The sequence below is a fragment of the Sturnira hondurensis genome, unplaced genomic scaffold (assembly GCF_014824575.4).
Source record: "Sturnira hondurensis isolate 20B ecotype Veracruz unplaced genomic scaffold, ASM1482457v3 Scaffold0022136, whole genome shotgun sequence".
Lineage (NCBI taxonomy): Eukaryota > Metazoa > Chordata > Mammalia > Chiroptera > Phyllostomidae > Sturnira > Sturnira hondurensis.
The window spans coordinates 2,736,597-2,762,502 of record NW_028094767.1 but is presented as its reverse complement, the minus strand read 5'-3'; the positions used below and the strand labels follow the sequence as shown (position 1 = coordinate 2,762,502).

The following is a 25,906-nucleotide window of genomic DNA, read 5'->3' as shown; positions in this document are numbered from 1 at the left end:
TTTGCAGATTCGGTCCCCGGGTATGTGCAGGAGGCAACCTATCCCTGTTTCTCTTTAGCATGGATGTTTCTCTCCTTCTCTCTCTGCCCACCTCCCCCTCTCTCTAAAAACAAATAAATAAAAACTTTAAAAGTCATCATAAATATGCAAGAAGTAGTCAAACAAGTAGAATCATGCATAGATTTGTTTTTCGTTCTCAGAGATTTTTTTTACTTCTAAAAAATCTTTCATTCCTTTTTTATCCAGGAATTAATCACAGCTTGGTACATAGGATTTTTGGTTCTTATTTTTTCATCATTCCTTGTCTATCTGGTGGAAAAAGATGCCAACAAAGAGTTTTCTACATATGCAGATGCTCTGTGGTGGGGCACGGTGAGTATAAAAATCTGTTTTCATGTATTAAATGTGAAGTTTTTTTCCTTTGAATACAGTGTAATCATTCCTATGAATGGTCTCAATAAAAATACTAACTCCAAAAGAGAGTTAGGTGGAAATACACAGCACTTATAATTATCTAAAGAATTTCCCTCTTCTTTGGCTCAGCAAAGTTCTCTTATAAGTGATAAGTAGTAATGCTTGAGTACTAGATTGTTTCCAAAATAAAATTATATTATTTTAACTGTGATTAAAATGTTGATAAGCTTATTTGTTTTACCTTTTCGGAGCACAAATTTACATTACCAAGCGCTGTATTAGTTTATTATTCATCAAATTGCTTATCTGATATAAAAATAAAGGCACAGTAGCTGAACAAAATTTAGTAAAGTAAAATTATGGCTCAAAAAGTAAAAAAGTAAGGTCAGTAACCATCTGTGAGATCAGAGATTATAGACACCTAATTTCAAAACTTTTCATTCAAAAACCTACTTTTCCTTTACATTTTTATTACAGGATAGTTTTCCAAACAAAGTAATCATGACTCTCATACAGAAAGAAAATAAACACATGCTAAAGATAACTCATATTTAAGTGTTAATGAAGGAACCAGTAGGATATCACAAATAGTTCAAAGGATTATCCAATGAACAGAAGCCTCACTCAAGTTCAGGAATATTGAAGTGAAGGTGCAGAAAACTGTGGTTCATTTACACAATGGAGAACAACCCATCTGTAAAAAAGAAGGAAATCGTGCTTTCTGTGACAGCATGGATAGACCTTGAGAGTATTATGCTAAGTGAAATAAATCAGTCAGAGAAAGACAAAAACCATATAATTTCACTATATGTGGAATCCAATGAACAAAATAAACTAACAAACAAAATAGGGGCAGACTCAGAAATACAGAGAATAGACTTACAACTGTCAGAGGGGAGGAAGGTTGGGGACTGGTTGAAAAAGTGAAGGGATTAAGGAAAACAAAAAACAAAGACACTCATAAACACAGGCAACAGTAAGGTAATTACCAGACAGAAGGGGTGGTGGGGGAGAAGTAGAAAAGGGTAGAAGGGGGATAAATGGTGACGTCAGGAGTCTTGACTTGGGATGCTGAACACATAATATGATATGCAGCTGATGTACTGTGGAATTGTACATCTGATACCCATATAATTTTATTAACCAATGCCACCCCAATAAATCCAATAACAATTTTTATTTCATTTTTTAAAAGAAAATATGCAAACAGAGGCAAAACTGGCTTCTTCCACAGTGTGAGAGGGAAGTCAAGCAAATCACCACTAGGCAGAATTTCTTTCTATGACTACAGACAAGAATTATTTTGCGGTGCTACCAGCTACCTACAACTTGCAGACTTGTAAAAGAGCTCCAAGAACATGAGAGCCGCAAGGTCCCATAAAGTCAGAATTCAATAACCTGGGAGGATGTACTCTAAACAATGGGTAGTTTTCCACTGAAGCAAAAATTTCCCTACATTGTAAACAATTTAAAAAGCAGTCATTGGCTGGAAGAGGCCTTAGAGGTCACATACCTGTCCACCTATGGAGGAATATGAAAGTGACTTATTACCTTATATCTTATCACTAATAGAGGCCAGGGCAAAATGAACCCCCAAGGCCCTCTTTCTATGAAATTACAGACATTAACTAGATATAAGTCAGAAAAATACTATCAAATACAATGTTTGTAAATATGTTGATATTGGTATGCATTAAATAAATGTCCTGACTAAAGGAAAAATAAATAAAAGAATAAAATAAAATAAAAAACTGTCATTGAAACATGTGCCTAATAAGAATGTCACAGGATAAAGAAGTTCTTTGTGCAATGTATAAACTCTTCTTTTAAATTTTACTCCTGAAGATATTCCAATAGGGTGTTATGTGAAAATATACAGCATTTATAATTGTTTAAAGAGTTTTCCCATCTATTGGATCCAACAAAGTTAGGTTCTCTTACAAATCATTAGTAATATTTCTTGAGTGCTAGATTGTTGCCAAAATCAAAACACATCATTTTCTAAAACTGTGATTAAAACATCGGTAAATTGTTCATTTCAACATCGTGGGTGAAGCAGAGGTTTAAGCTAACAGTTGGTACATTGTCCCCTACTCCTCAAAGCCTCATCAGCAGGAACCAGACCTTTGTCAAGGACAGAGGAAGTTTTTCAGGGCTTGTGTTAAACAGAACTTAGTATGTTTATTAGTTGTCTGGCAGCAATGATGTGAGTAAGAATCAAAAATGTATTCACCTGAAGATTAAGATTTTTTCTCTTCAATTGCCAGAGTAAATGTCTACAAGATTGTGCAAATGATAACAAAGTGTTTTGTTGGTGTGGTAATTTAGTGTCCAGCTCCTCTCCCCGCAACCCCCCACCGGAGAATGAGGGACACTCAGAAAGGAGGACAGAGAGCAGTCACCTGACAGCCTCAAAACACTTTCTAACTATAGAGAGTAAACGAAAATCGTTGACTCGTGGTGGGATAAACTGTGCAAACTGAGAAAACAGGAAGCTTTTCTAGCGGGTGAGGGGAAGAGAATTTATAATCCCAGGCTTCAAAGCCACAGTTTGAATGTGAGGTTAGTTGTGCTTCTCTTCGGTGACTCTAAACTCCTGCACCCCTCAGGCGCACCTCTACCCACTGAGATGCAGCTGGTGAGGCCGGCCTGGCAGCCCCCGATCCTTTTTTCCATCCTTCTTCCTTTTCCCTTATTACTAATAAGAATTGTGGTGTTGTGCGTTAAGCAGTGTGTGGGAAACTTTTAATACATCTCTTACTCAGTCGCCAGCTTGTTTCTTTTGCCAGAATAATCCAAGTAGCAGATTTTCAAAGATCATATCTGTGACCTTCAGTGGGAGGGGAGGGGGAGAACAACATATTTTCATCAGTTTCCATTTTATTAGTGCTATTTTGACCGAAATTTAACATGTACTTAACAGGCTCTTTGAATGGCCTAATTATCTCTCTAATTTTTTAAGAAAAAATCTATTCTTGAATATTAAAGTAAAAATCTTCTAAGACCATAAGTTCCTAGGAATAAAAATGGCCTTTTGGGACCATAGTGGGTTTGTTGATATTAACTGAATCATTAATGACATTGTCTAAAGCCTAAAATAATAAGCAAACAGAAGGCTTATTATTTCTCTTCATTTCGAGACTATAACTATGTCTCCAGTGTGAAATAAAATAAATGTAGAATATTATACTTTCTATTATGTATTAATCCACACCTTAAGGAATATATGGCTGGATACTTGTTAGTTAAAAGTGTCCATCTTGCACATAACAGCTACCTTGCTAACTGTGGAAGCATCCAGAATAAATAGGGAGAAAAAAGCATCCTGAATTGAGTGTTTCTAAGAGCTACACTTTGGTGGGGGAAAAAAGGCAACTTTCTTTATTAACAGGGCCCAAGGTATTGATTGACATTAATTATCAAATTACAATTTGTGGATCAGGGACACGGTGTCCCAGTGAATTCTAAATACTAACTACTAAACTTCTTTCATTAAGAAGGTGCTGAGGGCGGTTTCCAAGAGCAACTTTTGGAGGAACACAGAAGCATGATCAGCACTGCTTAACGCCAGTAACAATTCAAAGAAGTTTGATATCTGAATACCATTCCATGCTAGTGGATACGTGTACCTAGCTTGATGAATGAGTGGGATAACCAATATAAAGGGCCAGATGCCAAGGCCATAGCACGTGCCCGAAGATGGTGGCTATGATTGGCGTAGATATTGATGGAAACACCGTCATAACAAAAGGAACCCAAAAAAAGCTGTATGCTTCATGGTAGACCCAGAGCTTAAGCACAGAAGTGTGGGAATTGGGGATCACAGTGGAGCACTGAGGGCAGAGGAAGTGGAGGAGGGTGAGTGGAGCTGCCTCCAGTGGCTGAAACAGCTACTGGGAAAGAGGACGTTCTGACCGCTGGGCAGACCTCCATTTAATGTTATTTCCTGTTATTACTTTCTTCCTTTTTAGTTGCTTTCTATTTATTCTGAAATAAATTTATAACAGGTTTACTGCCGTTACTTTTTATTATTCCTTTATTTCCTGTTATTATTTTTCTCCTTTTGATTTGGTTTAGATTTGTTCTGAAATGACTTAAGATTAGGTCTCTTTCCTGAAGTAATTTTTTCTGGTAATGACCTGGTAAACACCAGCTGGTCCTCTTTCTCTTTACTGCTAAATTTGTGATGAAGATGGTGTGTGTTTGTTTCTTTAAAGTGAATTCAGCAGCAGATAGTACAAATCCACTCTCCAGTAGCATCTGAATACAACCTCCACCTGAAACCATGTACTTGAAATTGTTACTTCAGACACGTAGGAGAATTTGGTAGCAGCCAGAGTTAGTCCTAAAATTCAGGCTGAGTGTCTTAACAGTCTTTCTCAAAATAAACAATATACAAAGCTCTAGTACAATATATTATACTTTGCACTCAACAGGTCATACCACCTGCAAAATCTAAGAATAAGAAACTATACATTTGTAAAATGAACAAAATACCTTTTCCCTTGATAATACCAGTTATAATTCTGAGACTCAAGCCTCCTTCCATTGAGTTCACCAGGACAAATTGTTTTCTGCAACGTGTTATAAGCGGTTGTATGCTGACTCAGTGCTGGTACATTAAATGAAAGTTAACAACGGTTTCTTACTACCAGTGCATTACCAGATGGTATCAAAGCTTTCCTTGGCCATGAGATAATCAACACATCAGTTCCTAATCAACACATCAGTTCCTATTCCTATTCAAGAATATTGCTGACTACCAAGCGAATTCTGAGACACACAAACCCCAGCCTCTACTCACCCAAACACCCGAGCTGTCAGGAGCACTGACAAGTCCCATGCCTCCTTTAATTAATGGGATGCATTTATGAAGTGCATTGTTCATAAGCCTCTTTGGAGAAGCCTTTCCTGAGAAGTCTGTTCCTTTTATAATGTCATCTCACACATGGCTCTGGACACTTTTGCTCAGTATTATTCCATAAATATTGAGTACATGTTGTATAGAAAATAACAGAATAATAGTCAAGAGACCTGGGTTCCAGCCTCATCATTATGGCTTAGTGAAGGTGTGATATTGCACAATCATTTAATATTCTGTCCTATAAAATAGTGATGATAATATTACACAAAATTGCCATGTGTTAAATGAGACTGGACGTGTAAATATGCTTTATCAAGCACCAGACAACTGTGAATAATTCCTATTATTACATATTTGACCACAAGCCTGGAAGAACAATACAGAATGCTACTGCCCTGAGCTACCTGCCACAGCAGAACTCAAATTATATGATGCCACCACCACAGAAGAGTCTGGTGTTTAAAGATACAAAACCATCCCAATGTTCCAGGTGTCCAAATTTCAGACGTAACTGCGCAAACTCTACAACCACCCACTACTTGAAATCAGGGGTTCAGGAAGTGGCCCAAGGGGAAAAGGAGAGGAGGGGAGGGAAGAAAAGAAATTATTTCTGGCTCGTGTGCCTCAGTAGACTGAGCGCCAAGCTGCTGACCAAAGGGTCGCTGGTTCAATTCCCAGTCAGGAGACATGTCTGGATTGCAGGTCAGGTCCCCAGTGGGGGCCACGGGAGAGGCAACCACACATTGATGTTTCTCTTCCTCTCTTTTTTCCTTTCTTCCCTTTTCTCTAAAAGAAACATAAAACTAAAATCTTTTTTAAAAAGAAAAGAAATATTGACAAGTTGCCAACAATCATACCCCTTAAAGCACCCCCCTATGGAGAAATTATACCGTGCTATGGAAATCTACAACTAGTATATTCTTAACTTGTTCATGTGAAGGCATTAGCTTTAAACTCGTATTCTTAATTATATTCTCCAAATCAAGCCAATGAATTTTTGTTGATATGTTGCTTGAAGGAAAGAAAGAAGAGTTTATATCTCCTGATCTGGAGTTAATTCTGCTATCAAAAAAATAAAAATAAAAACTGTAGTCTAACTGCTGCCTAAGTTATAATCTGACCATAGCATCTGCCATCTCATAAAAAATTCAAATTTGCATTTGTTTTGCAGTATTATTCCTGAGGAAGAATTCTTAATTACTAAACACATTAAGTGACCCCAGTGCACCTCAGACTTTTCTACTACAAATAGACCTTTATGCCCATATTTGCAACCCATAGATTTTTCGGAAAATATCTCTTCTCACTTGGGTGACTGTGGTTAAACATATGGAATATGAGGGCAAACATTTATCTGAGCTGTTCCCACCTGCCAGATCACCTTCACTAAGTGGTCCAACTGAAGGGGAGGCGCACACTACCCGCCTTCGTGAAGCCGACAGGGGTGAGCAACAGGCTGATGCATGCGCCTCCTCCTGGGCCCCCGTCTGTCCCATCAGGGCAGCCTAAGAATGCATCCGCCCTCCCACCAGGTCGTCAGCTGTGGTTGGAACGTGGCATCCTCTCTCTCAGTGCATTACACTGCACTGAGAGAGACAGTGGAAATGTTTTAAATATGTCTTTTAATTTTTAAAAGCATATTCAAAATTTCATGGCCTTTTCAATGATATTGTAAATGCCATGGTCAAAAGTCAGGGAGCAGGGTACAAAACCATATACTGCTGTTAAAATTTGAACTTTATTCTTCTCATCTCCCTGTGCCTGGAACAACAGTGTGATTAACATATCGTTTGTTTGGAGCATGTTATTTCTTTATTTGGCTTAGTAAGAAACATTATCCTGTGTGGTAGTGGCTAGTGAATTTATTGAGATTCCCACAGTGAACCTGTGCTAAACAAATAGCTGCCAAAGCCCTGACCAGTGTGGCCCAGTTGGTTGGGTGTTGTCCTGTAAACCTAAAGGTCACCAGTTTGGTTCCCAGTCCAGGCACATACTGGGTTGCAGTTTCGGTCGCCAGTCAGGCCACATACAGAAGGTAACCAATTGACGTTTCTCTCTCACACTGGTATTTCTTTCCCATTCTTTCTCCCTGCCTTCCCCTCTCTCTAAAAATAAATACATGAAATGTTTTTTAAATAATAAAATAAAATAAATGGCTGGCAAAGAGAAAAGTCACTAGTAGAAATCAACAACAAATAACTATATAATAAATACAGAAATAAAGTGTTTAAATTACACCTATCCAGAATATATTATCTAGCATATCTCTTATAAACTCTGACCGTAGGTAAAAAATGGAATTATGCCCAAGATAGTGGATTTCCTCCCGTCCCGCAAAGGTCACGAATGCCACCGCTGAAGGTCCCCGGAACAAGCTGGGAGCTCTGGGAGCTCCCTGAGGAGCTGGGGCCTTGGGGGTCCTGTTTGAATCTACTGTTCTTGAACTTTAGATCCAAATGAAAGCAATCCTTCACAGGGTCCAGCCAGCAAAGGATTCACAAGATTTCTGGAAGGCAGAAATGGTCTATTGTTAAATGTAAGTGTGGGAGAATAAGCCCTGAAAGGGCTTCTCCTACTCAATTTGTGTGTGAAGGACCCGCTGATAACCACTAGCAGAGCCTTCCAAGTTCTAGGAATAGAAACATAACGGAGTTGTACTGTTCCAAGGAGACGCACTGGTACTTCGAGGACAGCTTGACCTGATAGTGTAGAACATCTAGGCAGACCTCGTCTGCTGATGGTTTTATTGAATGCAGCCAGTCGTTGCCGTGGAAAGTCAGCAGCTAGATCAAGGAAATGGGGTGGTGTGAATTTATAACAAAGGCTCCCGTCTTTTTATTGTAAGTTTATCTTAGAAACGTCCTAATTTTATGCCTAGTGCTACCTCTCTGATCACGCCAGACAGCCCAGTAGGCCCCTTTCAGCCACAAGAAGTGAAATGATGCACCCGGGAAACCTCCACCACCACCCTCGCTGGCACAGAGAAACAAAGCTGCCACTCTGTGGGCAGTGCCTTCTCAAACCTAGCCTGGCAACCAAAGGCCCCTGTGCTTTTCACCAAGGAATTTGCTGTGGCCAGCCGAGCTGCTGGCCAGATTATGAGACACATTACGAGACGTGATCATCCAGAAGCCTGAACCAGAGTGCAGAGAAGGTGGCAGAGTCTTTGCGGCCCCCAGATGTACCCCAGGGTGCTGCTCCAGGTTCACAGTAACTGCTCCTCCCCCACAAGCCACCCTGTAAGACAGAGGGCAACCCTCTGGGAATGAGAGGGCAGGCCTTCCTCTCCACTCAGGCTGAAACCCTGAGCACGTCGTCACCTTGCCGTGTCTCAACCCATCTCTGAGCCCTGGCTCAGGAGAATAAGTCAAATGTATTCTGTGAAATGTAGCATAATTGCTGTGACTGACCCATGAAATTTCTCCTTCTGTTTATTATCATTAATAAAATGCTGTAAAAGGATTAAGCTATTTTGCAGGAAAAGTGCAGGAGTCTTTTCCACACATTTAAGATTAGGAACCTGTAATAAAATTGAGCCGGAATACTTTCCCTGCAATCCGAAGAAATTCCTTTGAGAGTCCCTTACTGATAGATATTTGTTGGCGTTTGACTAACTTGGTTACTAGGTTCCACTACAAAGCCCCTCTTTTCAACCATGAATGACTTCTTCTGCCTCTTGTGGATTTGTACCTGACACTCTCTCACACCACAGCCCAGGTCTTTTCCTCTGTTACAAGCCTTTTCCTCCCCACAGGCAACCCTGTCCTCCCCCTCCCTGGAACTAAATTGAACTGATTCACTAGAGTGCTCCTGGTCCTGCCCTCCACTCACACTGTGTCTGTTACCTTCTCCCCAGGGTATAGAAGGTGTCTTTTCACACTGCCAAGGCTATTCCCCGCCAACGGCACCATTGATTCTGTTTGCTCTGCTCCCTCGGGTGCCTTAGCCCATCATAAAGCCTCCACCTCTTCCCTCTTCAGTCTCATCCTCTCTGAAAACATTCACAAAGTTACCCCAGGAAGCCTCCCCCGACCTCAGAGATTTCAAGGGGTTCTTATCCTATATTTCTCATTCCCCTTGTCACCAATATTCTTGAAAGGATTCTTCATTGATTTACTAAATATTTATTGAGCTCCTTCTACTTTGTGGCAAGCATTTGCTAGATGTTAGGACATAATATAGAATAAAGACATGGTTCCTCCTTCTAATAAAGAAAATAAGGACCCTTCCACCAAAGAACAACGCAGCAAACTACCACTTGTGACAAGTGCTATAGGAAGCAAGCATCTGAAACTGAGATGAGCAGAGGTCCTATTGTGGACAAAGCGGGTAGGGAAGGCCTCTCTGATGGTGTGGTATTTTGGAGAAGACCGGAAGGATGAGAAAGAATCCTGGGAAGAGTGGGGAGAAGAACAAGTCTGGCTGAGGGTAGGCTGAGGCAGAAATAGCCCAGGCTGTCTGAGGAGTTGAAAGGACACTGTGGTTAAAAAATAGTGAGGAAGGGTGAAATCAGGATGGTCTTGTGGAGGCAGGTGGAGACCAGATCATGTAGGCCATAGCTGGGAGCTTAGAATTTATTCTGAGTTTAATGAGTAGCCACTGAAGGATTTTTGGAGGACAATCATAAAATGGTACCCCTTGCAGATGTGTGAATAAGGAACTGGAGGGAGGCAAGAGCAAAAACTGAAAGAGCGATTAAGTGGCTCCAGCAGCAGCCTGCCATGCATGGTAGCAGGGCATACAGAGTGAAGGGGATAAGTTTGCAGTATTTGGGGGAAGTAGAACCAATGGGACTTGCTGATGGATTCAGTGAGAGGAGTGAGGGAAAGGGGCAGTTAGTATGACTGGGAGGCTCCTGACAGGAGCACCCAGAGAAATAAACGGTGGTGCTCTGGACGAGGATGGGAGGGGATACACTGGGGGAGTAACAGGTTGGGGAGAAGCGAAGAGTTCTTTTAAACATGCCTGTTTAAATGACTGTGCAACATCCAAATAGAAAAATCAAGCGCAGGTATGTGAATCCAGAGCTCAGAAGAGTGGTCTGGCCTGAAAGTATAATAGTGGTGTGTTCAGCATTAAAATAGTATTTTAGTCCATGAGAATATTTAAGATCACCTGGAGTGAAAGACAGAAAACTGTACCTAAACAATAATTAGATTTAAAAAAAAATGTTGAAAGATCACCTGGAAAGAAGAGTAAAAAAGAGAGAACAGAATAGAAAATATAATTTAAAGAAAAAAACAAAATAGGAAAAAACTGGAAACAAACCTCAGGAATGCAATATTCCAAGGTTGACTAGAGGAGCAGGAGCCACATAAAAGGAGCCACCAAAGATATAAAGGAAAAATCACAGCAGGGAGGAAAGAAGAGAGGTTCTTGGAAGGGCCGTTCAGCTGAGCAGAACACTTCTGAGAGGTCTGGCATCACAGAGTTTCTCTCTCTATCGTTTCTGCACCTCACAATGTTACCCCTCCTTCAGAGCCCAGGTAAGATGGCATGACCACAGCAACCACTGACTTAGAAGTCGCCAGTGACCTTCTATCTCTGTATCAACATCTTTTACCGGTCTCCTTGTTATCTATGTATCTATGACATCACCTGGCTTCTTTGTAAAACTTTCTCTTCTCCATTAAGTTTCCATTTGTATTACTAATTCCTAGTATTCTTACTTTTTAAAAAATGATTTCCCTTTGATTTCACTTTCTCTTCCATCCTTTAAATGTCTGTGTTTCCGGAGGTGTCTTTGGGCCCCTTCTTTGAATGCTTTGCAATCTCATTTATTGGTGAAACTTTAACAATCCCCCTGTGCCTGAATCCAAAACCCAAATCTCATGCCAAACCTAATCTCTCTCTCTCTTTCTCTCTCTCAAAACTCAAGTTTTTTATTTCAATTTCTTGCTCAACATTCATAGATCAGAGACACCCTGACATTTTTAAAGCCCTTCTTAAAACCCAACTCTTCATCTTTGATCCAGAACTTTCTCTTTTTCTTATCATAGTTACTTTATGGTGCAACCATCTTCCCCTTGAAATTGTCAGGTCGTCATTGGTTTAGTCTGCCCCTGCCTCCCAGGCCGCAATCAGTGGGTTTCTATTGAACTTCCTAAACACATCGCTTTACCCTCCACTCCTATATAGTGCCGCTGCTCCTGTTCCAGCTCAATTACCCTTCATTCTGCCAGATCTCACAGCACCTCCTAGCCCTTGAAGAGGAGCTGAGACTGTTCTAAGGGCCATGGGAAGCATCTGGAGCAATATGTCCATGGAAGAGACATGATCTAATCATTGTTTTCCAAAGGCATGCTCTGGTCTGGTTAACCTGCCCTTCCACTGCTCCTCTATAGACCGATCAGGCTGCAGTCCAACTGAACGACTTACGCTGTCCAGAACCTACCCTGCTTGTTCTTACTGCTGTGCAGCAGGTCTCCTGGCCCCCCACCCAGACCACCTCCTTTATCATTTCTGCCTTTCAAAATACTACTCCTTCTAGGTATAATGACCTCCCAATAAAGCCTCTTCAACCCCCACCCCCACTTGTAATAATCTGTTCTCTGAATCCCCATGGCAGGCTAATCCATAATAATACTTGTCTTCCCTTTTTGTGTTTTAATGATTTGTGTATGACACGTCTGCCTCTTATGCCATAAATATCTCAGGACAAGAACTATGTACCTCTTGTTTTTGTTCCACTACAAATCATAACACGTACCTTGCATGCACCAGACCTTCAGGAAATGCCTGCCAAGGTAATAAATGAACAGCCATAATTAACATAAATTATTGTTTTGTGTACTGCTCTAGTCCTAAATCCATGGTGCTATCATTTCAGTATCACTGATGGTTATCAACTTACTTAAGTAACCTTTCTTTGAATACACTTTAAAAAGATGGAAAATTGTGTTATAAAGAAGGACCAAGTATGTAGGTTATTCCCTATCTTAAACAAAGAGAAGTTCTGTTATGCGTCATGGAAAATTAAAGCACAGTAATAAAATGCGCCAACAAGACTTGCTGAATAATGATTTAGTGCAAAGGCTGTTTTGCCTCCTGTTCATAGGTCCCAACTTTCCTCTCACGTACTTAAGCTGCACGTTCTATTTATTTTGTTTTTAGATTACATTGACAACGATTGGCTATGGAGACAAAACTCCCCTCACTTGGCTGGGAAGATTACTTTCTGCAGGCTTTGCGCTCCTTGGCATTTCTTTCTTTGCACTTCCTGCCGTGAGTATCTTTGCAAAACTGACGCAGTTCAAATGAGATCTTAGAGGTTTATTAGTGTGAGCTTTCACAAATAAATATGCCCAGGAACCTATCTATTTCATGTACAAATATCATTTTTCTGATATAATGTTGACTTTTCTACATATATCTATGTGGATAGTCTCTAAAACATACTAGTAGTCTTCTCTTCGAGAAGCTTAACCAGGGAGTTTTATACCAGCAAGGTCTTTATGACCAAATATGAATTCACATGGCATCACCTTTCAGTCAACATGCTATTGATACATTGAGAATATTTGGAAAGATCTAAAGACCCCTTTTTAAACTGATGGCTCCACTTCAGTTCATAATGGGTGCTGCTGAAGAGGTGGGTGTGCATGCGCGGAGGATTCGCCTCTTCAGACCCATGTGAGGGGGGATTATATGACCTTAAAAGATTTTCAATATGTCAGATGATTTATTCTTTGTGTCATCGTCATTGATTTTTCTTAATGAGCAGTTTCTGCATTTTATCAGAATGAAGAGCACATTTATCTTCTCCCAAGCTTCTGATTATTTTCTCCATAATGGATGAAGCTTGTCTTTCTGATCATTGTGTCTCCTCTTGTTTCCGTAAAGGAAATTGGTCAAGATATTACAATTTGCCTCCATCCACAAGCTCTCACTTTTCTCACACCACTCTCGTGGGGGGAACAGAAACAACAAAAAGGAGTTTTTAAAGCAGCGGCAGCAGTTATGACTAAGGAAAAATACCCCGAGTCTTGCTGCAAACAGAGCTGACTCGTGTCATGGTCTCTGCCCAGGAAAGCCAAGGGAGTGTGGGTTTTCCACGCCACAGCCTTGAGCTCGTGGGGCTCACTCTCTACCTGTGGACAAGTACAGAGGGAGCTCATCCTCCCCATGGCCACTGCCCAACTCCTGACTGACCAGCTGATTGGTTCTGCCCCAGACCACCCAAAATCACAGAGAACAGAACCAAAGGACCATGCAGAAGCTTAAGCATTAGACTTCATTTTGAATTCTATTTTTGTCACAGACTACCTATGTCACTGTTTTAGTTTGCTAGGGCTGCTGTAGCAAGGTATCTCAGACTGCTGGTTTACCCAGCAGAAATGTTTGTCTCACAGTTCTGGGTCCAAAGTCGAGAAGGTCACAGCGCTGGCCCTTTATGAGGGCCAAGAGAAATGGATGTGCTCCTGGCCTCTTTCTTTAGTTTGCAGATGGCCACCTTCCCTTTCAGCCTTTACACTGTCTTCCCTCTCTGCGTATCTGTGTCCAAATTTCTCTCTTAAGAACTCTAGTCATATTGAATTAGGGCCCGCCCTTGTAACCTCATCACCCCCGTAACAACTGTATCTCCAAATAGGATCACCATCTAAGGTACTAAGGATTAGGACACCAACATAGGAATTTTGGAGGGAAGCAATTTGGCCCATAACAAACCTTGGATATATTTATTTTTTTAATTACTTTATTGTTCAATTACAGTTGTCTGCATTTTCCCCCACAATTCCCCCCACACCCCAGCCAAACCCACCTCTCTCCCGTGCTTCCACTCTCCCCCTTGGTTTTGTCCACATGTCCTTTATAGTAGTTCCTGAAAACCCTTCCCCACACTGTCTCCTCCCCAATTTATTCACCAGAATAATGGAGGGAAAATTATGACACCTGAGAAATTTTGTGAACAACTAGGTGATAATGTCCCTCCTGTGCTTATCCTAAAAAATAAATAAATAAAATCTTTTTCCCACATGAATCCAGATATATGTGTTTCCTGTTGGGAAATGCCTGAATCGAGGAAAGTCAAAACAACACCTCACAGAGTCAAGTTACCTGGCAACCTCAGCAATTCAGAACAGAGCAGGAAGTCACTCAAGAATCAGATTCCTTATAGGAAAATACTTTCAGAAGCAATAAGATCTTGGGTTTTCCCCCCCAAAATAATGGCACAAAATACCTGCTGATTTTATGTTTATACTTAAATCTAAAGCCACATGTGTAAGAACTCTGATCTCATGAAAAACTACAAACAGGGAAGTGAGCAACCTCTGGGCTGTGAAAACCAACGACAGTATGTGTGCTGTCCTCACAGGCCAGCCTCTTGAGACCTGTGCTTAACCTTTTCTTAACTTAGAGAAGATTTCAATAGTTTCACAATTCTTTGAAGATTATAATTAGGAAACATAGAGGTAGGCTGATAGAACAAGCACTACAATGGGAAGAGATAGTGAAAGACTAATCAAAGAGAGAATAGAAGATCTGTGAGAAGCAAGTGCACAATAGTGTCCCAAAGTGTGAAGACCTGGGCCAGTGAGTGTCAGAGCCAACGCCCCTCTGGGCGCTGGTTGCATCTGGCTCAGAGAAGCACCTGGTCCCACCCTGAAACTCCAGCCCACCACAGGGGGGTTAAACTGTGTCACTCTGTTCAGTTCAAGATCAGAGACTAGATAATCATTCTCGGAAATGTTCCCCAATAAAATGACTATAATTTTTATATATGCCAATTAAATTAATATAGTTTGGAAATCTCAAAACTTGCTTACACAGAACAGAACATTCCCTAACAATGCCAAGAAAAGTAAACTTTACTCTGGATCTTTTTTACTGCAACCTCACATTAAGTGCAGAGTTCTTGTATATTTAATGAAAGCCTCCTAAATTGTCTGTGTATACCTTAAAAAAAAAAGGTGGCTAGAAATGCCACTGTATCTCGTACACCCACCAGCCAACACACTGTTGGACTGTGATTTAGGACAGCACGTTGGCACTTTGCTAAAGAAGTTAGACACAGGTTATCGGCCACCAGTGTTTGGGGTTTCTCGCACCCAGGAGACCTGAGGGCCAAGAGAGAGAAGAACCTTTTCCCATCTTTCCCTGAAAGCAGAAGGACGCTGCTGCGCATCACAGAGCCATACAGGTCACCCTTCCCAAGCTCCCCTGGGAAGGCCCTGTCCCAGGGGCTCACAGCATCCCAGGGCAAAGGAGCTGGCAGAGGCAGCCCCAGCTCCCCGGGACCACCCTCGGGGACAGTCTTGGTCCCCTCCGGGATGCTCCTGCCCTCCTGCAAGGGCTGTCTTTCAGCCTAGCCTGTTGGCCATGCGTGAGGTACAAATGAGGCTCATTTCATCTGTGAGGTGCCAGGGATAGATATTTCAAACGTTTACCAAAACAAGTTTTCTTTCCACTGGCTGTGTATATAGCATCTCTTGGCATAATACTAAAACTTAAAAAATTTAAGCTCTGTGATCTTAGGAAATGGATTAAAATAAAAACTCAGTTTCTAAGAATTTGTATCGGTTGGTGCCACTATCTGAAGGGATGGCACATGAATTTTATATATATGTAAGTTATATATGGGTATACATAAACTTACATTAGCATATACATAATAGACTGTATTTTAACAGACTTCCCATTAGGTTCACTATGCTGTATACTAAGAGAAGTAGAAGAAAATTGGAATGGAGCCATAATGAGGTGATAAGCAGACCAGGTTTAATAGCTGTTACAATGTACAGTCTGGTGCAAGAGCTATGTAGCAAACATTTGCCATCAACTAATACACATTTCTAAGCAGTGACGGTATGATTTTCAGCACATTTTAGTTTGTTTGGCAGATGCTATGTCTGTGATACGCAGGGCCCGTCTTCATTTTTCAAAAGGGATTTAACTCCAAACCTCATACCCACATACCAAGTGCTTCAAAATGGTAGCTATTGCTGTTAATTCAATATCTACAAAATCCGAATTATGCTCCCCATGAGTGGTTTTCATATAACGCACAGTATAAACATATGCTATAAATTCCAATGTTTCATAATCTCTCACCTATTGACACCTCATGAAAATTGACATTAAAAGGAAAATAACTAAATCTTTCCTAAATGGCCTTAGACAGGCAGGAAAAAAATAGGAGTTAGGACTGACTATAATTGATCTGGATTTGGAAATGGAGGGCCATTTTTATTACCTCTACATAGAGGGAAATGTTTAAATCTAAAAACAAGACCATGCAGTCCAGGTTTCTCCACGGTTTAGTCTGAGTGGTCACAACCTGTGTGAGATGCACATCTTAGCAAGAGACGGTCTCTGGAAAAGAGATGGAAAACAGAACCCATGATGAGTTTCTAATTTTGTGATATAGTCATCTATCCTAATTAATAACATAGCTGATCATTGCTAATTAGTAGCAAATAGTGTTTGCATATAACTGTATTTTAAACATACAGTAGTCCCCCAACCCCTTATTAACAGTTTCACTTTCTGTGGTTTCAGTTACCCATGGTCAATCTTGATTGGAAAATATCAAATGGAAAATTCCAGAAATAAACGGTTTCTAAGTTTTAAATCGCATGCTACTCTGAGCAGCATGAGGAAGCCTCCTGCGCTCATGTTTCACCCTGCCTGGGACTGTGCCCAGCACAGCCACACTGTAAATCCTGCCTTCCCATCAGCCACTCAGCAGTCGACCCGGCTATCAAGTCAGTTATCAGACAGAGGAAGGCCACATTCCCATAACATATTATTGCCTCTGGTGAAAATTGTTTTGTTTTATTACTGTTGCTGTTAACCTCTTACTGTGCCTAACTGATACAACTTCATCATAGGGGTGTATGTATTAGGGAAAGACGAAGCACATAGAAGGGTCAGTACTATCAGTGAGTGGTTTTTGGTATCCGCTGAGGGTCTTGGAACGCGTCCCCGTGAATAACCAGGGGTGGGGCGGGGCTGCTGTAATCACGTCACTTGTTCTCTGCTTATTGTCACAGATGTACTCCTCAAGAAAAGAAAGGAAGTTAAAGTTTCTCTAGAACCCCAAAGTATCTCAGCCATGTTTTCAGGCAGCTGAGACTTACCACCTTCTAAAGGAGAGTGACCCCGTCCTCCCCTCTTTCCCTTCACTTCGGTAGGTGGGGAATCCTAGCATCATGAGGACTAAACTAGGACAGACTTTAAGTACCTGCCCCCCATTCTTCACTTCACAAATGGAAAATATAAAATTTAGTCGTTTCACCAAAATGCTAGAAAAACTCCCATGCCCCAGCAGCAAGACTTGAACAGTTCCAGGTTATAATCCAACCTCTGTCCAAAACCAGAGTTCATGCCCTCCGTGTCCCATCCCTGGATGGGACCATTTACTTGAATTTGAGCATAAGGAAAAGTTGCAGCGATGGCCATACAAAAGACATTTTTTAGATGGTCGTTTTTATTTGTAATTATGGTGCCTCTGCTATGTCATCAGTGGCAATAGCGGCAATGCCTGGTTGAGTTACTGAAGAACCAAAGTTGTTGTTCCTAGGGGGTCTCGCCCAACAACTTACCATTGGCCACTGGTATTATCACAGAAGTAAACAGTGTTTGTTTTAGTAAGTAGTATTTATGGACAAACTGCAGATTGTTTGTCTTTTCTCAGACTCATTTTAGAGGTTTCTTTTTAACTTTTTGTAATTGCAACAGTTCTTTTGAAAAAGCTTAAGTACTGTTTTTATATTTTTGGTCCAGGGCATTCTTGGCTCAGGTTTTGCATTAAAAGTACAAGAACAGCACCGCCAGAAACACTTTGAGAAAAGAAGGAACCCAGCTGCCAACCTCATTCAGGTAAATGTCGGTGTAGTAGGTGGATGGCAACATCTGTCTCCGTATGTGCTTCCCAGGTCATTTTCTAATCTCTGTGCTTCATTGCTTCGTGGAGCTACTGTTTTGTTTTGTTTTGTTTTGTTTTTAAATGAAGCTAGGACTTAATGTACAGTCTTAGATTTGAGCAAGTGTCCCCCCAGACGGAAAAATAATATATATTTTCAGTAAATGGTCCAAACATTGTTCAGGTTAATTAGCCATGTCAGCAAGGCCATGCAGAGGTTAGCAGCTATGTTACTCCTGGAATAACCTAATATGCCTTACGAATTACTCAGTGAAGTATAATTGATCATTAGGTGATAGAGCAGAACACCGAACTGTTCCCTGCATTACAATTACTTCCTCCAGCCAGATGAATGCCACTGATCTGCAGAGCAATGTATTTATTTACAATGTCAAGGTTTAGTGCTGTGGAATCATTTTCAATGCCACTAGAGCATTAACTTGAAATAGTCAGTGCTCTAGATAGTTCTTGTTTTAAGAACTGGTGGGATTATAGAGTACATCAGTGTTTAGAAACATGAAATCATAAGCATATTATTTGAAAGCTAACTCATAATACATAGGTTGTTTAACACTTTCTTTCTTTTTTTTGTCTATAACTCAGGATTTGCTTCAGAACTAAAAGGAACACTCTATTTGCCATCCTTATCTTTTGGGAGTAGCACGATCCTAGAACCAAGTTGTCTACAAATCATAAAATACCTTTTCCTACAGATCCACAGGGCGAGTTGATATTTAATTACGGACACAATGACCGTACAATCTAGTTTCCTTCCTTTCTGCAAGCCAGAGGGAGATCCAGAGCTCCTGACTGAGGGGGTTTGGGCTGGCAATCTGAGCTGCTAGGAGGCTTGTCTTCATACTGTAGTAACCGTGCATTGCTTCCACCTACACTGTAGGATTAAATGGGTGGGTTGTGGGGTGGGAGAACCAATGTAGGACCCTACCCTCAGCCTTTACCTGTGGCTGTGTTAGTGTGTGAAGTAGCTCCAAAGGAAAAGGAGCAAGCGGAAGAAGTGGGTGAGAGTGGTTCACTTCTATTATGAAACAGATCTGTTTTGTATCTGATGACTAAGTGAGGATATCAGTTTTTAAATCAAGCTATTCTGCAACTATTGACAAGGAAATGGAGCATTGGGCATGACTTCTAATACAAACCCACTGAAAGACTTTTTTTAAAATTTCTAGGGTTTAAAAGAACACTAAAGATAGTATACACTTTGTTTTCTTGGAGGAAAAGATCTCCAAGTAGCAGGAGTTTAAGACCAGAAGCCAAATGATGAAAGAGGTGTCACACACTCTAGTGTGCACGCAGCTGCCCTGAGGCCCAGAGCTGACAGCCTTCCATCCTTGCGAGGTTCTTAACTGGCAAAGGCGTGTTTCCATACTTCTAAAGAACTTTTCTCCTTACTATTTTTTACCTTTTAATTATCTTTTCATTTATTTCTTACCCTTTGCTTTCCGGAACAAAATTTTAAATTCCAACCTGTGTATGTAGTGCTATTCCATGGGTTACTTGCACCCAGCCAGGCCTGGCTGCATGCAGGACCATCGATGCACCTCACATACACCTAGCCCGCTTGCTCGTGAATAAAGGCCGAATCTATTTAAAACTCACACTAACTTATTCATTAGCTTTTTATTGTATATTTTCCCAATCAACATCTACTCAATATACAACCACTTCTGTGTAGAGATCTTTGCTACTTCTACATATTTAGAAAGGACCCCATATCAAAAAAGCACCTTAGAATACGTTATTCTGTTAGAAAGTGAGCCCTGTGAGGAATGTCCGTGCATGCATCCCTTGCATGATATAGAGCTGTGCTGCCCGGTGCCGTGGCCACTGGCTGTACATGGCTACTTACATTGAGAAAGTCAATTCCTCTATGGCACCAATCACATTTCAAGTGTTCCACAGCCATATGTGGCCATTGGCTATCGTATTCCATAGGCAGCTATAGAGACTGATAGGAGGAACTTTCCTAACCTCACTTATCATTACCAACTACTAAATTGGGCAAAAACAATTTCCAACTGAACTTGAAAATAGGTCAGTGCTCCTGGAGCAAACCCTTGGAACAGACACGTTATATGTCCACAGCCACAGCAAGGCAAGGCTTTCCCCTTAGGTAGCCCCTAAAAGGTGGAGAAGAGGCTGATTGAACAGTTTTGCCTGAAGATCTAGAATTCTGTTTTATAGAACTTGGTTTTGTAACACATTGTGACCAATAACTGAACTGTATGAACATACGTAACAATAAAGTGAGATTATTATTTTTTTCTTTTACTTAGAACTTTAGCTCATGTGTTGTTCTGAACAAAAAAATAAGTCTGTAAATTGAAAGGCTTGAAACACTGAACAACACCTTTAAAATCCAATCATAGTTTCAGTAATCAAAGGAGAAGCTACTAATTTTAAAAAAGCAATTGTTTCCCCATCCCGATGCAATCTATTTATTTATTAGTCATGGGAATAATAGTATAATTATTAAATGTACTCACTGTTCTTGCTTGCTGACCCTCAGCCAGATTTCAGGGCTTTAAACCTTGATTATATATCACAGAAATTGTTTGTAAAGATGCACTAGATTGAAAAGCAAGCTTCATTTGCTGATCCATTTATTTTCTTGTCCAATAAACCTGCCTTGGATCTCCAAACATGCCAAGCGTCAACAGCAAGAGCAATCTTATTTGTTTTAAACTAGAGCCACTATCTTTCTAAAAGGGCACTGAAATGCCCATGGTGCGTTGTCGTTTGGGTGGTGAGACAACGGACTTAACCAGCATTTCAGGGTTTTAGGGGAAAGTGCAAAGCCTATCCAGCAGCTTGCAGCAAATTTAGCTGGGTCAATACGTTTGCATGACTCATTAAATTAACTTTTCACTTCAAGTGGAATAGTCCAGGAAAAGAAAGAGGTCTCACCGACGTTTTGAATACCTTCCCAAATGTCACAACTTTTATTAATAATACCTAACACTTATGAAGTGCTTTTTAGTTTGCCGAATGTGTCTAATAAACTATATCGCTTGATCCTAAAGACAGGCCTAGAAAGAGCTAAGACTCACATCCCTGATGTCTGAATTTGAATCCATTACTCCTTTCATACAGCAGCAGTTGCATGCTAGAGATTTGCTTCTGGAGACATTGGGCCAGTTCAGGGTGGAGCTAAGATGCTTTACTAGAAACTAATCAGGGGAATTAAGTGAAAGTTTGTGAAATAAATGCTGGCAAATGGGCTTATTTTCGTGAAAGGGAGAGATTAGAAGATGCTGCTATAAGGAAGCTAGCTGCCCACAAGGAGAAATATATCTATCTGTCCAGAAACTTTGGCTTTAACTAGTAAAATAACTGCATTTTTACTCAGTTACCTTAAAGTAAGACCATCAGTCAATAAACTCAAACCACTTCTATAGCGCTTATACATCTTTTTAGTGCTTCAGTTATAAATAAAAACAAATTTGGGGTGAGGGGAAATCCTGGTATAAAAAATATAACAGTAGAAGAAAAGAAAACATAGGAATAGGATAGTTCTCCTCTATTCTATTCCTATGTTTAGGAACATAGGATAGAGTAGTGAAAATCTTCTAGAAAGTAGAATGAAAACACAGAGATGGAAAATAAGACAAAAAAGATAGGAAACTTGGATAACCGATTCAGGAGACCAAATATCCAAGTAACATGAGCACCTCAAAAAGAGTGCAGGGAAACTCAGGGGAGGATTCATCAAAGAGAGGTCATGTTATTATTAGTCTATGAAACAGAGTGGCCACCATAAGCAGGCCCACCAAGTGCCCAGCCCTGTCATAAAAAAAACTTCACACTGAGGATATCAGAGTGAAACATCAAAACACTCACAAAACAGATTGATCTTAGGATCAAATTCCTTCTGGGAAGGACATATCCCAATGGTCAAGGATCAGAGTTGTGCTGGATTTCCTCATTAGTAATGCTGAAATTAAACAACAGCAGAGCAGAGAAAATGGTTTCCAATGTAGAATTCTATACACAGCCAAACTAATCATTGAGCTTAAGAGTAACATAAAGACATTTTTAGACATGCAATATCTGAAAATCTTACCTTCCATTTACCCTTACTAAAGAGGCTACTTTGTGTGTGTGTGTGTGTGTATCTCATTTTTCCCTATTTGTCCACTGATGGACACTTAGGTTGGTCCAGGTCTTAGCTACTGTGAATATTAATCTTGGTAATGCTGCAATGAACACAGAAGTGTAGATATCTCTTTGTTGCCCTGTTTTCATTTCCTTTGGATATATTTTCAGAAGTAGGAATTTTTTTAGGACTCTTTGTACTGTTGTTTATAGTGGGATATATATAAATTTAACCACGAAAAACAAGGAAATCCTGCCATTTGCAACAACATGGATGGGTCCTGAGGGCATTATGCTGAGTGAAATAGCCAGACAGGAAAAGATACATACTGTATGGTAGCACTTATATGTAGAGTCTTTTTTTTTTAAAGTCAAACTCCTAGAATCAGAGAGTAAAAAGTAGTGGCCGGTGGCTGGAGGGTGGAAGAAATAAGATAAAAAGGCTACAAATTTCAGCTCTGGCTTGTGTAGTTCAGTGGATTGAGTGCAAGCTGTGAACCAAAGGGCCGCTAGTTCAATTCCCAGTCAGGGCACATGCCTGGATTGTGGGCCAGGTCCCTAGTAGGGGGTGCACAAGAGGCAACCACACATTAATGTTCCTCTCCTTCTTTCTCCCTCCCTTCCCCTCTATCTAAAAATAAATTAAATCTTTTTTAAGTGGGGTATTTGGGTGTGGAGGCATTGAGCCAAAAAGAAACAAGACTCATGGACATGGACAACAGGGTGGTGATTGCTACAGGGAGAGAGTGTAAGGGGACTAAATGGTGATGGAACAAAGTATAATGAAGATTATATATTTTTTAAAAAGAAGTTAATTGATAGTGCCTCAAATTGAAAAATCAAGATACATAAGTATGAGCACAATCCTTAGGTATTAAGATTCTTAAAAATAGAAGCAACAACTATAAGAATTGACAGCGGTTGCATCTAAGGAACAAAAATTAGTGAGAAGCAAGGTGGAGAAACGGATTACTGCTTTTCATCCTGAATCTTTTGTATCTCTGACATCTTAAATTATGTACTCTGGAAATAATCCGTTTCATGTTAATTACACCTTTAAATGGCCACCTGAAATTAAAATTTTCAGAAAGGGTCAAATGTGCCATAGCTGTAATACTCCAGACAACACAAACTAAATGCTCCCTAAAAACTTAATTATACTGACATTGTAGTTATAATTATAGAGCAAATTATGAATTTGTTTGGCTGCCTTGAGCACTGTGGTCACCTGATAAATGGTCAATTTGGCTTTCATTTTGCTCCTTGTCGACTTATCTTTTGGAGTATGTATGACATATAAGTTACTAAATCTTCATGGGGCATTATTTTTTTCTTGCTAACCATTATGTGATTTTAGCTTGAAATATGGGAGCATCAGCTACTTGATCTTATGGTTGTGGTTTTAAGTTTCAGCTACCAGAAAAGAGAGAGCTAGGGACCAGACAAAGTTGTCAGAGTATAAAAGTAATAGAGCTATTCTTTCCACTTACATTTTGACTATTAACTGATATCAGCCCTGAGAAACGTTCCACTCGTTTCTCCTGTACCTCCCATTGACAAGACATGGGCAAGAAAGAAGCAATGAAAAGAATAAGAGCTTGGCTGCTGAGATCAACTTGATAGAAAAAGAGCGAGAAGCCAGGTCTCTTTGTGAAGATCTTCAGTTTTCTAAGAGTGACCTCTTTTGCCCCCAGTTCTTTGTAATGTTGGCAATGGGTGTCCTGGTCCCATTTTTTGCTGTATTGTTGTGGATTTTTTTCACGGGTATAAAAAGGCATTGACCTGCTGTATGCTTCTAGTTCTACATGAGTCTTTCTTTCAAATTATCTGAGTTTATATATATTTGCCTTCTATGGAAATTGTTTAATTAAAACATCCATCTATGGCTTCGCAGCATTGGAGGGTTCTCTGGGCCTCACTACAGAAGAAACTGTAATAATAAATCTGTGTGTTTTACTGATTACAAACACTAGACCACTCTAGTGTCTGTACAATATTTGCAAAAATTAACATTGAGACAATGATAATTACTGTATTCTCTATAATGTGCCAAGATGCTCAGCATAAGTTTTCACAGATTCACGGGATAAATCAGCATGGGTCATGTAAGCAAGGTTCTAGGCAAAAAAACGCTCCTTCAATTACTTAAACCTTCCTTAATAATATTTACAAACCCTCAGGTCCTACTGTATGTTTTTTTAGTTGTTAATGGCACTTCTTGAACACGCTGTTGAAGTATAATGTGTGTATGGAAAAGAGAACACACCCTGAGAGAACCGCGCACTGCTGTGTGTGCAACAGCACCCAGAGCGAGAAGCGGACCTCGGGCTTGCAGTGCCCTTTCTCAATCACTGTCCCCAAGGGAAGCCGCTGCGCTGCCTTTTAAAAACAGGTTTCCCCTGAGGGGCTCTTCTGTACTTTATGAAAACAGAATCACAGCATGCGTACTCTTTTGTGCCTCGTTTCTCCCACTCACCATCATTCATGTAAAGCTCATGTACATTCTGCAGCATAGCTTCAGTGTACTCATGCTGCGTCCTAGTCCATTGTTAATATTTGCCACATATCTATTCATTCTGCCATTGAGCATTTCCAGCTTTAGTTTATACAGAACAGTGCTGTTGCCAGCATTACAATACACACATTTCAATGAACATGTATAAACACATCTCTTGGGACATACACAGGAGTGTGTGTCCATGTCATAGGATCTGCATGTGGTCAGCTTTAACGGATACTTGCCGACAGTTTTCCAAAGTAGTTGTGTGGAATTTTGACTTTTTGTCTACCGCACATTTATTCAGTGGTGTTCTCAGGAAAAGGAACATTACCAGATCACTGCTTTCTTCATTGTAGACTCTCCGATTGTGAATGATGGTTGTATAGGAGGACTGTGCAACCTGTTTAAATGACTTTGCCACATAACATAGAATGCTTCGACACATGAACTACAATGAAAATTTTCCTTTAGGGTTTTGGAGTAAACATTTGGTCATAAGAAACATCTTCTGACTTATCACAAAGGAAGAAATTTGCCAAAATCTACATGGAAAGTACGTCCAGAAAATGGGGAATTCTGGGGGGACACTTTCCCCACAGTCAGCAAGCAGTTGGCAAAGGGCACTGGAGGGAATCCAAAACCCAGAGCCAGGCCACCCAAAATGGTGGCCCTGCCAACCCTCTGTGAACCTCTGACCTTATCTGAGCCTTTACTTTCTCATCTACAAAAACAAGGGTCCTTAATTCACAGTCTGTGAGGATTACATGGAAGTACTCCACAGTATATAGGTCAGGTATAATTTTATTAAGTACACGGAGCTTCTGTTTCACGTCAAGGAGCTACAAACATATCCCTGGACCATGGGATTAAATCCTCAAGTGCTTTCCAGTTATTTTCCTCTATCTTGTTTAGCCCTGCTATCTGTTATCACTGTCTTTGTTTTTAGCATTGGAAGTGTTACATAGTTCAACTTCATAGAATTTGACTACATCATCAATATACCTTGGTGGTCATTAGTTTACTTGCCAGTTCACTGGTTAGTTTACTAGTTGCATCGTGGGTTTTCAGTAGGCGTTTGCCTCCATCTTATCAAATAGTGATTACAGGTGTGCATTCAGAAGCCCTGTTGGTGGTGTGCCCCAGGTAATGT

At 40.4% G+C, this 25,906-nt stretch overlaps 1 protein-coding gene across 3 annotated transcripts in view; it reads left to right on the top strand.

Annotated features, from left to right (window-relative positions):
- KCNQ5 (potassium voltage-gated channel subfamily Q member 5) overlaps positions 1-25,906 on the top strand; it is a 504,767-nt gene that overhangs the window by 406,285 nt on the left and 72,576 nt on the right. For 2 of the 3 annotated variants that reach the window (XM_037034316.1, XM_037034318.1), the window contains exons 5-7: positions 247-372; positions 12,392-12,502; positions 18,005-18,100. In XM_037034316.1, coding sequence (XP_036890211.1) covers positions 247-372; positions 12,392-12,502; positions 18,005-18,100 — 333 coding nt within the window. The remainder of the gene's footprint in view (positions 1-246; positions 373-12,391; positions 12,503-18,004; positions 18,101-25,906) is intronic. The other variant, XM_037034317.1, reaches the window with a different exon arrangement.